The 16,187-nt window shown below is 41.8% G+C and overlaps 1 protein-coding gene across 1 annotated transcript; it reads left to right on the top strand.

Moving 5' to 3' along the window:
• The first annotated feature begins 6,149 nt into the window (after nucleotides 1–6,149).
• On the top strand, nucleotides 6,150–13,613 carry LOC118799602 (cytochrome b561 domain-containing protein 2). The gene is made up of 3 exons (XM_036559563.1): nucleotides 6,150–6,360; nucleotides 9,229–9,266; nucleotides 12,624–13,613. Exons 1-3 carry the CDS (start codon nucleotides 6,237–6,239, stop codon nucleotides 13,125–13,127), a joined length of 666 nt encoding a protein of 221 aa, XP_036415456.1. The 5' UTR covers nucleotides 6,150–6,236; the 3' UTR covers nucleotides 13,128–13,613.
• Nucleotides 13,614–16,187: the final 2,574 nt, after the last annotated feature.

Genomic DNA, 16,187 nt, shown 5'->3' with positions numbered 1-16,187 from the left:
CACCAATGTTTCAAAAATTCGCCGTAATTAACTGGTTAATATGTAAACAGAGTCGTTCAGAGTGGTTTGGTGTGAAACGCTCTGTTCTAGAGAAACTCAGTCAGAACTGTTCACAGTGGTGGTGATAGGAACCAGACGTCCACCTCTAAAAGCTCCCTCAAAGAAAGTTACTGCATGAAATGGTTATGAATTCACTGCCTGATGTCTGAGACACTGTTTTATTTTGGCCTTAAAATCCATTTATAGTGGAGGGATACATGCAGGGTGTTGTGAGGCAAAATAGTCCCCCAAGAAAACTCATTACTTCAGATTTTCCATCATCAAATAAATAAAGTGTAAATAAAATGTCTATATTTGTGTTGTAGTCATGGCGACCCCTGGTTCCTATCACCACCACTGTAAAGACATCTGAACCATTTCACATCAAACCACTCTGAATCTCTCTGTTTACATCTCACACACTGAATTATGCAGAAATTCTGAACAGTTGGTGGAATTCTCCTTTAACTCTGTGCTCAACTATTCCTTTAGATGGGGCCCTGTGAGCTGAGGAGGGGTCATCAGTATGCGGGATGGTGCTGGGAGGTGTGTGAGTTTCTCAGGACCCTGTTTTGGCCACAGGCCTAATCCAGACACCCCCAAAAGGGCCCACAGAGGGCACTCACACTGCTCACACTGCTCACCCTGCTCACACTGCCCGGCTTCAGAGTGAGCAGAATGAGCTGCTCTGTGCCAAATGGGTCACAGCAAGGCAGAGAAATAATGAAATAATGCATTCAATAATTAGAGCATAAAGCAGGTGCTGTGCTGCTGTATCTCTGTAATAAACTGAAATAAAACCATCTCAGAGCGTTTAAAGCTCAAACCATACAGGCTTCACAGTTTAGTGCCTCTCAGCTGACCGTGAGGATGAGTGGACACAGCTGTACTTACCTCGAACTGCCCGGACTGACGACCGTGGAGCATTTAGCTGGAAGAAAAGCGCTTCTGTGACCAAAAAAATGAGCTGAAATCCTCCCGACTGACTGACCAGCGGCCACTTTCAGTTCCTCTGAGTGAAAACCCGCTTCAGTAAAACTGAAACGCTGAAATTCCTCCTCAGAAAAAGCTCCTCAGTCTCCGCGCTGCTCTGTTCAGCCTCTGTGGGAAACGCGGACCGTTCGTCCATTCTACACACACACACACACACACACACACACACACACGAGCGCGAGCGCGCACTCTGCCGGCTGCGCACACTGCGCGTGCGCGCCTCGCTCAGATTAGCAGTAATCCCGGATTAGCGGCTGTCCTGATTCATACAGAGACGGACAGAGAGAGAGAGAGAGAGAGAGAGAGAGAGAGAGAGAGAGAGAGAGAGAGAGAGCAGTATATCTCTCTCTTTCGGCTTCTCTCTTGCTTCTCTCTCCCTCTCTCCTCTCATTCTTCTCTCTTCTTTTTCTCTCTGTGTCTCTGTTCCTCTTTCCCTTCACTGTCTGTATCTCTCTCTCTCCTCTCATTCTTCTCTCCGTCTCTCTCTTTCTCCCTCTCGCATTCATGTTTTTCTCTCTCTCCCTCTGTTCTTTTTCTCTCTCTGTATCTCCCTCTCTCCTGTCATTCTTCTGTCTATCCCTCTGTTCTCTCTCTCTCCCTCTCTCATTCTTCTCTGTCCTTCTCTCTCTCTCCTCTCATTCTTCTGTCTCTCCCTATGTTCTCTCTTTTTTATTCTTGTCTTTCTCTCTCTCTCTGTCTTTCTCTCTCTGTCAATTTTTTCGTCTCTCCCTCTCATTGTTCTCTCTCTTCTCTTTTTCTCTGTCTCTCTCTGTTCCTGTCCTCTCTCCCTCCACTCTCTGTATCTCTCTCTCCCTCTCTCCTCTCATTTTCTCTCTCTCTCTCTCTCTCCCTCTCTCTCTCTCTCTCCCTCTCTCCTCTCATTTTCTCTCTCTCTCTCTCTCCCTCGCTCTGATTTGTTCAGTTATTGGAGTATGTGATGATGTACCCCCCCCCAAGTATTAATATAAACTGAGCCTAATAAAGATTCTCTGCATCAGAGGAGCTGTGTGTGTGTGTATGTGTATGTGTGTGTGTGAGTGTGTGTGTGTGTGTGTGTGTGTGTGTGTGTTTAAAAATCAGTCCTGCAGTCTGGAGACACAACACCAGTTAAACCAGGAGGATATTACAGATATTATATCATATTCAAAACAAATAAACACAAACTCAATAACAGTTATTACTGTGTAACAGCAATAAATATGCAGTGGTAATACTAACTATAATAATTATTTGTACTTACTGTTTTTGAACATCTATCATCATCATAGTCATCATAAACACATATAGAGACAGAACTTCACAAAATTTAGAGACCACCTTTTATTTATTTCATTTCCAAAAATCAGTCTAAGGAGATCAGATATGAGATAATTCACCTGTGTAATGAAGAAGAAAGTCAATGGAAAACAGGAGTTTCCAAAACTGGAGTTCAAAGCTACAGAGAAAATGTAGCTCCTAACAACCACCTGGAAGACCTGTAGACCCCAAAACTGCCCCCATCAGATAAACAGCACTTAAAGCTTTCATCTCTGAGAGAGAGGAGAAAATCAAGCTGCTTCAGATCTGAAAACATCCACAGGTGTTTCTGTCCATCCTTCCACTGTGAGAAGACGACTCTGTGGGTCTGAAAGGATGTGTAGCTGTCAAGAAGAACCTCACTGAGAAAAGGAGACAGACACATCAAACAAAGAAGCTGAACGATGGACTGACCACCCCAGAGTCCAGACCTCAACACCACTGAATGTGTTTGATTACTTCAGAAAATGATCAACCAGCTTCTAAGACTGAACTTTGGAGGTGTGTCTGCAGATTCTTTGAGGAACTGAAAGCGACAAAAAAGAAGACACAAGGTTTTGTTCTGACAATAATTCTGACCAATAATCAAGCGCCATTTTATTATTAATAGTTGAATACATTCATTTTGTGTAATAACATCATCATCATCATCATCATCAACAGCAACAACAATAAATCCGAGGTTATATTTTATGAGATGAGACTAAACTGACGAGACGTCCACTCTGTTCTGTCCACACTCAGGGACCTTCAGTCCAGCAGCCGGATGAGTCCAATCAGCAGGAAGGGAGGAGCGCTGAGCGCTGCAGGGTGACCCACAGAGTCTGGCTCGCTGCCAGCAGGGTCACACAGCGGACTGAATTCTCCTCAGTCCGAGAGAAAAACCTTTAATTGGTTCTGAATGTCTGATTTGCTATGGTCACTACATTCTCCACATTAATGAGGTCATTTCCCGGCATCTGCAGCAGAACAAACAGCATCAGTCTCGCAGACAGGACAGCAGGACAGCACAGCAGCAGGACAGCAGGACAGCAGGACAGCGCCGGACGCACAGGCGATGAGTGTTCTGATCTGGAGCTATGATTGGTCAGGATGCCCACAGGGCTCATTTGCATACTGCAAACTTCTGAATTTCAAACTTCAGTACTGGAAACACCAATATAATAATAAGGATTAACAAACAGCCGCCCCAGTGATAGATAGACAGACAGACAGACAGACCGACAGACTAACAGACAGACAGACCGACTGACAGACAGACTGATAGACAGATAGATAGATAGATAGATAGATAGATAGATAGACAGACATACAAAGATAGGCAGATTGACTGACTGATAAATAGACAGATACAGAGATAGACAAACAGATAGACAGATCAATAGATAGACAACAGGTAGACACATCGATCGATAGATACACAGACAGATTGACTGACTGATTGATAGATAGATAGATAGATAGATAGATAGACAGACAGACAGAATGATTTATTGATGAATAGACAGATAGATAGACAGACATGCAGACAGACAGACAGCTATTTGATGTGTCCGTCTCCTTTTCTCTGTGAGGTTCTTCTTGATCAGCTACACATCCTTTCAGACCCACAGCGCTGAGTCGTCTTCTCACAGTGGAAGGATGGACAGAAACACCTGTGGATGTTTTCAGATCTGAAGCAGCTTGATTTTCTCCTCTCTCTCAGAGATGAAAGCTTTCAGTGCTGTTTATCTGATGGGGCAGTTTTGGGGTCTACAGGTCTTCCAGGTGGTTGTTAGGAGGAACATTTTCTCTGCAGCTTTTAATCAGTTTTTAAACTCCAGTTTTGGAAACTCATGTATCTTCCTTTGACGTTCTCCTTCATTAAGATAGGGATTATCTGATGTCTGGGCTCCTCAGAAAGATCTCCTGAAAAATCAATAACTTGTACTTAATGGCCGTTTTGACTGGAAGTGAAATAAATGAAGGGGACGGCACAGAACTGTACAGACATATAGAGACATAAATAGTCTATAGTTACAGTCAAAAAGTTGAACGTCATCACTGAGGTTTTGGGATTTTTACTAACCTAGAAACTGTTCCACTACCGTTTGTCCTCATTACCTTCCTACAAACACAACCCCACACACACTCAGCACTTATTGATCACACTGTCTTTACCACGCTTAATAACACGCCAACAGATAAAACACGTGAACTATGAACCATTAGTGTATCATATTACAGGCCTAAAAAACAGACAGAAGCAGCTTTTCATGTATTCATCACACATTCAACATAATGAAACAGTTAAGATGTAAACAGAGCCATTCAGAGTGGTTTGGTGTGAAACGCTCTGTTCTAGAGAAACTTACAGAGTCAGAACTGTTCACAGTGGTGGTGATAGGAACCAGACGTCCACCTCTAAAAGCTCCCTCACAGAAAGTTACTACATGAAATGATTATGAATTCACTGCCTGATGACTGAGACACTGTTTTATGATAGTTTTGTGGCCTAAAATGTACTTTAATCCATTTATTTTTATCTATTCATGGTGGAGGGATACATGCAGGGCGCTCTGAGGCAAAATAGTCCTCAAAGAAAACTTTTTTTTTTTCAGATTTATCACTATTTTCCATCATCAACATTCCATATAAACTCAGAAGACTCGTGTAGGTTCACTGGTGGTTCTGGATAGTAAATAAAATGTCTATATTTGTGTTGTAGTCATGGCAACCCCTGGTTCCTATCACCACCACTGTAAAGACATCTGAACCATTTCACACCAAACCACTCTGAATCTCTCTGTTTACATCTCAATCACTGAAATATGCAGATATTTTAAAAATTGGTGGAGTTCCCCTTTAAGCATAGTCACTATTTGTGATTTTGACTCAGAAAACATCACCAGACAAGCAGTAAAAGTGTCAGTAACTCTTATTTTTCTGGGGAAGGTTTGGAGAACCTCCCCATTTCTGAGCTCTGTCGTTTGGCAGGTATGATCAGTATTTTGAGAACTGAAGCTGAACAGATAATAATGAACTACAGAGCTGAAGCCTTTCCTGTTCAGCAGGATGTGAAAGACTCTTATCACAAACACGCTGGACCGAACAGTGCAGGACTCACTGCTGTCCACTCTGTCATTTCCCTTAAAACAAGCCTCTCCAGACCGCCTCAGACTAACTGAACCCTCCACATCAGCACTGCTGCAGGACAACTCCACGTTCAGAAGACACTTTTACAAGCACTGTCAAAATAAAAGTTCAAATACTGATAAAGTGCTCAAATCCAGCAACGTCAGCAAGAGAACTGTGATCATTTATGCAGCCTGAAGAGCGTAAATAAGATAATTATGTAAACAAATTTGCACATGAAATGTATATGCATGTAATAAAAGATAGAGGCAGATATAATGTTGGGGTGTTTCATTCTATTTTTGAAGATTTGAGACGCTACGCTTAAAATAATTTTAAATACGTCGTAAGATGACTTTTATTTTGGCGGGAGCTCGCTTTAGCGGAAGAGCCAACGCGTTGTGTGTTTCGGCGGGTGAGCTGAGCGGCGGGAGAGCTGTTAAAAGTTTCTGTGAAGTCTAATAAACACTCCGGACTCAGTCTGTGTCTCTGACCGATCTTTAACGGTTTAAGTCTTTATGGTGAAGCTGCTTCTCCGCTGCAGTTCTGATGGAGCTGAGGAAGCTGAGGGGGTGACGGAGTGAGTCTGCTGGGTGAGCTGGAGTGAAGCGGAGAGTGAAAGAGAGTTAAAGAGAGTGAAGGAGAGTGAGGGAGAGTGAAGCAGAGTGAGGGAGAGTGAAAGAGTGAAAGAGAGTGAAGGTGAGTTAAGGAGAGTGAAGGAGAGTGAAAGAGTGAAGGAGAGTGAGGGAGAGTGAAGGAGAGTGAGGGAGAGTGAAGGAGAGTGAGGACCGACGATGCTGCACTCTGAGTCTGAGCCCCAGCTCTACAGTGTGTCCAGGACGCTGTGTGGGATTTCTGCCCACACACTTTGCGCTGCTTTCACCATCCTGATGGCGGCGCTAGCAAAGCCTGGCTCCAGTGAGTAGCCTCATCTAAATCCAGAGAACTTGTAGAGAGGAGAACTGACGCTCTCTAATGTCTTCCGGGTTTCTCAAACACTAGAGGGCGCTCCCGAGCGAGTCCAAAATGAAGGGTTAATATGGAGCCTTTGAGCAAAACCATAGTTTATAAATGATTAAACATTTCATAAAGAAGAAGCCATTCGGTTCCTGAACAGCACAAAACACCTTAATACTGCTGTCACATTTTTGAACATTTTCAAACTTACATTTATAATGTCAATGATTCAGTGAGGCAATGAGTAATGCTAACCAGTCAGTACTCAGTAGCAGCAAGACCAACCAATCAGCGCTCAGTAGCAGTAATGCCAACCAATCAGCACTCAGTACCAGTAATATTAACCAACCAGCGCTCACTAGCAGTAATGATAACCAATCAGCACTCAGTAGCAGTAATACTAACCAATCAGCACTCAGTAGCAGTAATGCCAACCAATCAGCACTCAGTAGCAGTAAGACCAACCAATCAGCGCTCAGTAGCAGTAATGCCAACCAATCAGCACTCAGTAGCAGCAAGACCAACCAATCAGCGCTCAGTAGCAGTAATGATAACCAATCAGCACTCAGTAGCAGTAATACTAACCAATCAGCACTCAGTAGCAGCAAGACCAACCAATCAGCGCTCAGTAGCAGTAATGCTAACCAGTCATCGCTCAGTAGCAGTAATGCTAATCAGTCAGCACTCAGTAGCGGTAATGCTAACCAGTCAGCACTCAGTAGCCGTGATGCTAACCACTCAGCGCTCAGTAGCAGTAATGCTAACCAGTCAGCACTCAGTAGCAGTAATGATAACCAATAGCTCGGATTTCCACAGTCGATCCCTTTTCCCCCGATTGTGGCCCATCAGCCAAGATACGTTTGCTTCTTTGAGTTCTTCACAGGAGCTACGAAGCTAATGTAGCTAACACTTAATGGAAACTTATACCCCACCAGTTAGCATCCTGCTAACTGCCTCAGTCATCACTCACTCGCCTCACATCATGACGAGTTAAAAAGGAAAATAATAACTGGTTTAATAACTAATAAAACTGTTTGCGAGTGAATCTCGGTATCAGGGAGCGTCTCTGAGCTAGCGGAGCGTTTCTCTCCATCACAGGTGGGGGAGAAACATGATATTATTGGATAATATTATTTTTCCCCCACCCACTGGTGCATAGTGACATCATCAAAACTCAGAAGACGTTTTAGAGGCGGGGGAAAGGCTTTTAAATGGGATGATATGATGTATGGGCCCTTTTCACAGAGAGCGTGATTACTTCCGGTTTAGCGACAAACTATGAGATCAGAAAGTGGATGGAAGCTCTGATTGAACTGTAAACAGACCTAAACTGTGTGTATCTGTATGTGTGGTGTAGCCCTGCTTACTGCTGCTGCAGCTGCCTCACATCAAGCAGTCTCTCTGTCTTTGAATAACACGCCAGCAACTTATGTAATATTTCTGTTTTCAAAAGAAAGAAGAACTTTTATATATAGTATGAGTTTGTTAGACATTGTTTAGCTGTAGCTAGCTACGCTAGAGGCCACTGCTAACTGTAGCTGTATTCCCAAACAAGGAAGCTAGCCTTCATCAGCTGCTGGCACCAGCCGGCTGACGTGAAGCAGGTTCTGTGACACATTTACAGCAGCGATTTCTCTAATATTATAAACGCAAACCAGAACTTTTATATGTAAAGTCTATTTGACAGACCTCGTTTAAACTCTCTTTTAGCTTATAGTTATGGCTACAGGCGCTAATTAGCTAGCCTACCATTAACAGTTTAAGGAACACTAACTTCATATCAGTAGCAAACTTTAAAGCTAGCTGGCTAGCTATGTTAGCGATCTGCCAAACAGCATCTTTATTTTAGTTTCATGGCAATTTTTGAAGAAGTACTTCGGAAAACATCCGCCTTTCACGACTCAATCAAAAACGCGATTCCTAGCTAACGTGTATCTTAGCATCGCGGTTATGCGTAAGGTCTCTGACATAATGTGCCAGCTAACGTCAGCTGTTCGTACCAAGCTGATCATGTAAGAATTATTTCGTTGGCGGTTTATCGCCTGCATTAGCTTTTTAAAGATGAGTGCAAAATTAACTTGTGATGCTGCTTTAAGTTAGCCGGGTAATCTGGCGTTAGTTTGGGATAATAGCTAACATTACTGTTAGCAGTAGCTTCTAGCCAGCATAGCTAGCTTAATATAAACGAGTCCATCAAATTCGTGCCACATATATAAGCTCTTCTTTCTTTTCAAAACAGAAATATTAGCGAAATCACTGGCAGGTTGTAGAAAGACACAGAGGCTGTTTGCTGTGAAGCAGCTGCAGAAAAAACAAGGCCGTCCCACACATACAGCATTTTAGCTCTGTTTACAGTTAAGTCAGAGCTTCCATCCACTTCTTATTCTCACTGTTTGTCATGACAGTGCAGGAAAACTAAAATATAGCTGTTGTACCTCAGTATTGGAGCATTATAGTTCACTACTATAACATTTTGTCATCGCTTCTGCAGTAGTTATATGGAACGGAAGCGAGTTTACCCTGCTAACGCTTAAGCCGGAAGTAAGCGCACTCTCTGTGAAAAGGGCCCGTTGTGCTTAATATGACTAGGAACAGATATCAGTTTTGATCTCTAACAGACTTGATGATGTGGTTTCTGACACTGTGACTCACTGTTGTCTGTAAACATGAGCTAAAGTACATCAGCATCGCTGAAAATGTTGGTCTTGAAGTCTGAACACTGTTTTGTCTGTAAGAAGGAAAGGCAGAACTGTGTAGATGTGATTTTTTTGCAGAATCGTTGCTCAAAAGTTGATGATGATGATGATGGGCTCTGTTTTGTCGTTGCAGGTTTGTTCTCCTGGCACCCGTTCCTCATGACGCTGGCGGTGAGTGACGTTTGCGTGATCCTCAGTACAGGATCAGGAGGCTGAAGCTGTATTTAACTAATTTAATCTCAAATGCGTTGTTTTTAATGACGGCGCTCACTCAGCCGCTCAACCAGCCCTGTTCAGTCTTTCAGATAAGCAGACAGCAGTGTTGCCAGATTGGGCAGGTTCCCGCCAGACTGGGTGCATTTTGGTTGGATTTGGTGGGGAAAAGTGTTTTGGCAGGTGGACAGAATTTGGGCTGGTTTATCATTATTTTGGGCGGGTTTTAAAAAAGTATATTAAGTCTATTACTTAACAATCTGACACGTCCAATCAGTTATCAGAACTTTCAGAACTATCACAATTGAGTCACTCCTGGTGAGAGGAGGCCGCTGCCCCGCCCATCTGTTGTGTTTGTAAATGGCATCAGCAGTTAATGTATGAAATTAAAACAAAATTTGAGAGGATTAACATTAAAATTAACGTTAAAAGGTGTTTACTCTCAATACATTGATGAGTTTATGCAACTTACGGAAATAAGATACACATACAAATATGTTTATTGAAAAAATAGTTATGGTTTCTTTGTCCAGGCACTTCATAAATATTTGACTGCCACACTAAAAATTACATAAGAAGCTTTTGTTTCTCTGTATCAGTGATAAAATAAACACTGTTGTTTAAAGGCCAGTTTCAGTGGTTAACACACTCAGAGGCTCCTCATTGATGTTCTGTTGGTTAATTGCTGTATTATTTCATGTTAAAATGACTATAGACTATTTTTAATGCACGTTTGGGGTGTTTTTTCATGCTTTTTTGTGGGTTTCTGGCAACCCTAATGGTGTGGTACCTCAGCTAACGTTGCTGGCCTAGCCTCTTTTTCACCTCGTATCTTCCAGCTTGAGAGTGTGAGTTTTCAGGTGGTAACCTGAAGCTTGATAAATGATGAAAGTGTTAATTCATTAAATTCACGCGAGTGTAAAAATGAACTTGGCCAAATCTCTGAAGCTCAGATGTGGAGAAATACAGGGCAGTTGCAGGACCTTCCGAATGACCCCTTCTCCTCTTTCAAGGAATAGCTCGGCCAAACACGCATGACTGTATCTGCATAATGGTGACTGTTCACTTTCATTGACTCATTTAGAGGTGGGCGATACGGCACAAACGTCACGATACTTCAAGACATTTTCACGATACATATTATTCTTCACGGTATTTAGTTTTTCTGAGATTTAAGAAGTTGGAACAGACAAAATAGAGCCACTACTATGAATACTATTAAAAAAACAAAAAAAAATGTGTACAACCTACAAAACTAGAATGATTTTTTTTTCAGTGTTTCACAAACTGCGCTGGACTAAATCCAATTAAACAGGCCTAATTATGCTCCCTTTGCAATAAAACGTAGTTTTGCTGCCTTCAAGTCCTGTCGGAAATATCGGATTTACAGAATGGATGCACATGAACGCCACCGCAATGTCGTATTTACTGGTGGGAAACTCAGATTTTTCAACGAGTCCCAAGTTACCGAGTTTGAGACGTGTCAAAAAAAGCATTGAGCGTGTTTACATGCACTTAATAATCCGATAACTGCAGAAAATCAGATTTTGTCAGTAATCCAATCAAAGCGTTCACATGCACTTGAGTAATCAGATAATGGGGAAACTCCAGGTCTACATGAGTCAGACAGTAATCAGATTTCTGCTTTGCAACCAGCCAGTAAACTCACAGAAGAAGACGTGACGTAAACATAACATAAATCTGGCGTGGCTTTTTTTCACTTTACCTGAAAATATGAACAAACATCATCTAGATGATGTAGAATATTTAAATCCTTCATTTCGTCAAGCATGTAGTCGGTTTCAGCGTCGCTCCAAAAGAGTTGCTCTGCTCTGCTCGCTTATTATACCGCTGTCTGTTTTCGCACATGCTCAGACTGAGAAATCAGAAAGAAATCAGAGTAAGAGTTCACATGCACTGCTAAAATCCAGCCTCCTCATCAGATTTCTTAATCAGATTTCTAGACCTTACTCCGATCTAAGAAATCAGAGTGTGCTGTTTACATGACCGTTTGAATAATCAGAAAACTGCAGAAATGAGCGGATTATTAAGTGCATGTAAACACACTCGATGATAGCCGCTGATAAACTGTCTGTATTTCAGTTATTATTCAGCCACAACATTAACACTGCAGGCTAAAACCATCCACACATGGAAAAACAGATATGAGCACGTTTTGTTATTCCGACTGCATAAAAACATTACTGTTCTCATGAGCATCTCCTGCTCTTCACCTTGCTTAGAACACAAAATACACAGACTGTGTTTAATGACAGAAAAACAACAGTAAACCCAAAACATTATTTCCAGTTTATCTGTCTTATTTCCAACTAAAACCACTTGAACACAAATTAAGTCGTATTTACGGCCTCGAAAGTCATAAGTAGGAACTTCCGAGGAGGACCTGAAGGCAGCGCTAGTGTTCTTTAAGTACTGATATCCACGATATGCTCAGAAAAGCGTATGGTGAAATAATTTATCACGATAAAGATAAAATATCTTCAACTTATCCACACCAGCTCTCATCACTGACTGTGTTTACATGCAAAGATTTTCTCCAGTCCGATTGAACACATTCTGATTACAGATTCAGACTGAGGCGTTTATTCTCACTCTACTCAACAATCTGATGAAAATCTCTGTTTACATGCTCACTACAAGTAATCACGTGCATGCATAGAGAAGCACTTAGTGTAGCTGTTACCATGACAACCAGCATCACGTGAGTCCAGTCAGAGTGAGATGAGCAGCAGTGAGCAGTGCTTGTGTTTTTAATTGCTTTAAAATGATGTCAGACTCAGGAAAACGTCCTTCACATGTCCTCATTAAAGAAGGCCGAGAGGAAGACGTCGTGTTCTGAGACACATAAGCTGGACGTCCGTCCCACCGCCGCCTTTTAAAGATCAGAGCATAAACTTCGTCTCCTCTGCAGACCAGTTTCTGCTCCGCCATGTTGAACGGTATAAACTTTCACTATGACGTGACGAACATGATCAGAACGGACTTAAACTTTCCGATAGGGAATGTAATCAGATACAGGCGTTTACACGGATATTATTCTTCTATTTAACGGATTATTTACAGGATTACCCACCTCGATCAGTCGGATAGACACTGTATTCCGAATGGCCTCAATCAGACTAGACTCTTCAGATTGAGGTGTTTACATGGACGTATTCTATTCCGATTGAGCTGTTAGTCGGATTATTAATGGATTATTAGGCTGCATGTAACCGTGGCTACTGTTAGCAATATTAGCTTTTGTCTGCACTGTTCCTCTCCAGTGTTAACTGACCGAGCTTCTTCTGCTCCTAGTTCTCCTTCTTCATGACGGAGGCGATTCTGCTCTTCTCTCCACACTCGTCTCCGGTGGTGAAGCTCAAGCACCAGACTAAAGCTCGTCTGCACTGGATCCTGCAGTGTCTCAGCACCTCCTGCGCCGTCGTCGGCCTGGGCGCCATCTTCTACAACAAACACCTCAACGGCAAACCGCACTTCGCCTCCTGGCACGGACTGATCGGGGTTATAACGGTGGGAGTCGTCGTGATCCAGTCGGTGGGCGCGCTGCCTCTTCTGTACCACAAACTGGCCAAAGGCTGGTCGCTGGCCAAGCTGAAGCGCTACCACGCCGCCTCTGGACTCCTGACGTATCTGCTGGGCAGCACCAGCCTGCTGCTGGGCACCTGCTCCGTCTGGTTCACGGGCAGCGTAAGCGGGTACGTCTGGTACCTCGCCGCTTTCTGCCCAACGCTGGCCGCGCTGGTGGTCATGAGTCAGGTCACTAATGCTTACATGGCCAAGAAACGGCTGCAGTATTAAGACTCCAACTCTACTTTAGCCAAACAGTGTGATGCTGTCTGAAGTTTGTTAGAGCAACAGTTTGGGAAAAATCTTTGCAGTAGAGCTCCGAGGCAGAGTTAGCAGGGCGCTAACGGCGTGCCTTAATGATCGTGACTCGCCTCAAACCGTCTGGTTATTAAATAGTCTCTAACAGTCTTGATTGTGTGTTCTCTGACACTGTATGACTCACTGTTATCTATTGAAGCTGTTTTTAGCTACGCTAATGTTCTTTGGTCCATTTCTACAGAAAACGGTGTCTCGAGTCAGAAACCACATAATCAGGTCTATTTTAGGTGTTAGACACCGAAGTCCAGAGAGGCCCATAAAGTAGTTATAGTTTTCTGGACAGTTATGTTGAGATAACGAGTCAATTATCTTGTGATCTCAAGATAACAAAGGTATTATCTTGAGATAACGAGTTATCTTGTGATCTCAAGATAACAAAGTTGTGATAACAAGTTAATTATCTTGTTATCTCGAGATAAGTTATCTTGTGATCTCAAGATGAGTTATGTTGAGACAATGAGTTAATTATCTTGTTATCTTGAGATAGTTATCTAGAAATAGCGAGTTAATTATCTTGTGATAGCGAGTTAATTATCTTATCTTGAGATAATGAGTTATCTTGTGATCTCAACATAACAAAGTTGTGATAACAAGTTAATAATCTTGTTATCTCGAGATAATAAGTTATCTTGTGACTTCAAGATAAGTTATGTTGAGACAATGAGTTAATTATCTTGTTATCTTGAGATAGTTATCTAGAAATAGCAAGTTAATTATCTTGTGATAGCGAGTTAATTATCTTATCTTGAGATATGGAGTTATCTTGTGATCTCAAGATAAAAGTTATCTTGAGATAATGAGTTAATTAACTCGTGATAGTTACTTTTCTTGTTATCTCGAGATAACAAATTTATTATCTTGAGATAATGAGTTAATTATCTTGTGATCTCATGATAACAAAGTGGTTGTGTTGCGATCACAAGACAATTAACTTGTTACCTCAAGATAAGAATCCAGAACATTATAGAAACAGCTCAGGGCCTCTCCGGACGTCGGTATTTAGAGGAAAATGATGTGGTTTTTTTTTCCAAACTGTTCCTTTACAGTAAAATGATCCAGCCAGACGGTCCAGCAGAGAGTTTCTGTACCGGACGCTCGTCTGTGCAGCTCCGCGACTCTGAATGACGTTCGGAGCTGATCTGGAGTTCACGGCACTTTCCCATGACATCGTTCAAGGAATTTCAGAACGTTTAGGAGCCGATCAGTGTTATTAATGATCTCTGAGACACCCATTCAGTATGATTTGTGCTTGTTTTCCACTGGAAATAAACAGCTGCCATGTTCTGCCTTTTGTGTAACAAACACTGCGAAAATAGTGCGTTGTTAAGTGAAATGATATTAAATCCAGCCGATATGTCTAATATTTCCCATTTTCAGATGGTTGTGCACTTATTATAAGATTATTTACTTTATTTATAGATATTATTTACTTATTTTAGGTCATTTTATTAGGTAAAATTATCTCAGTACTGGCAGATCATTTTGCTGGTTTCAAGCTCATTTCTTACAACAAGCAAAATTATCTGCCAACATAGTGAGATAATTATACTTAATAAATTACTCAAAATAGATAAAAATGTCTAGAAATGAGGAAAATAATCTTACATTAAGCTTACAACAGTCTCAACAGGAGAAATATTAGATTTTTTGACTATATTTCAGATAATTTTACTTGACAAGATACCATATTTTGCAGTATAGGGGCGACTCGCGTGTGCTGAGTGTGAAGTATTGAAACGAGGCTGTGCATCCTTACAAATAAATGTGCATGAATTCTTTGGAGCTGCTGAAAGAAAATGGATGATCTCACAGAAAACCTCCATACAGTCCATACAGTCCATATATGGACACTAAACAGCAGCCTGTTTAGAATTTCTGTGACATCACAAAAAACCAACACACATATATTTACATATAGTCTACAGCAGTTTAGCCCCGCCCACTCACACTGAAGTTACAAGGAGTGTTTCAGCCCGGACTGCTTTTTGGCTGAGGCGCAACATGCACAGCCAATCAGAACAGAGCTCATTTACATACATCAGTCTTAAAGGCTCAGTAACAAAAACTGCCTGTTCAGTTGTAATGAATGAAAGCGATTGTGGCCGTTTTCAGTTTATAAACCAAAAGCACCAGCTATGAAGTTCAAAGAACCTCCACCCGATTTAAAGGTTCTAAACCGATTAAAAGCCAAGAACTATGCAGTTAATAACTTGTTCGTTATCGTTCTGTAGAGGCCTTTTCAGGATTGTTGCATGAAATCTCAGCAATTCTGGTAAAAGTCTATGTGAAAACAAAAGCAGGCATGTTTATGATGTCACTGATAGGATGTTTATGAAAAGATCAGGGTCGGATTCACGAAAACTTACGAAGGTTCTTAAGACAAACACGGAGGTTCGTAACAATGTCCTTAAATTCAATTCTCGAAAAAAACTTCTTATGTCGGCTGCGCTGCATTTTACCACGTACTGTAAACCAGAGGTTCTCGACCTTTTCCACCTCAAGGCTCCTGTTTATCACTGGAAAGCATGAAGACCCCCAAGAAAATAAAAACAGTTTTGCTTAAAAATGTCATTTTGGGGAAATTTGCGGTTGGAGAACTGAAAGGTCAGGTGTTTCTAGAGGCAAAGGGCAAAAGATTGACAAAGCCGTTATTGCACCACTTGTATTGATGTTATTTACTGTCTGAAAACATTTTATATTTCTTTTTTATTGTTAAGTCAATTATTTTTTCACTGACAGGCCCACTAAGGACCAATCACCCCCCTCAGGACAGGTCCAAGGACCACCAAGAGGTGCTTTTACGTCCCACTTGTGGTCCTCAGCCCAGTGGTTGAGAAAAATTTAGCAAACAAGAACTGGAGGTGAAGGAGGGAGAAATTAAATTTAAATTAAATTAATTTAAAATTTAAATTTAGATGCTGACCTCGTCAACTCTTACAGCCTGAGACGAGTGAGTGTGTCGTATGGTTAACC

This window comes from Colossoma macropomum, unplaced genomic scaffold, assembly GCF_904425465.1.
Source record: "Colossoma macropomum unplaced genomic scaffold, Colossoma_macropomum, whole genome shotgun sequence".
In the NCBI taxonomy this organism is placed as follows: Eukaryota; Metazoa; Chordata; class Actinopteri; order Characiformes; family Serrasalmidae; genus Colossoma; species Colossoma macropomum.
The sequence above is the reverse complement of the archived record's forward strand: the minus strand, read 5'-3'. Positions and strand labels throughout refer to the sequence as shown.

Excerpts from the sequence above, each read along its gene's own strand:
- LOC118799602 (XM_036559563.1), top strand. The coding sequence starts at position 6,237 with ATGCTGCACTCTGAGTCTGAGCCCCAGCTCTACAGTGTGTCCAGGACG. Across the intron at positions 6,361-9,228 it reads GCTAGCAAAGCCTGGCTCCA|GTTTGTTCTCCTGGCACCCG; the intron begins GTGAGTAGCCTC and ends TTGTCGTTGCAG. Across the intron at positions 9,267-12,623 it reads CGTTCCTCATGACGCTGGCG|TTCTCCTTCTTCATGACGGA; the intron begins GTGAGTGACGTT and ends TTCTGCTCCTAG.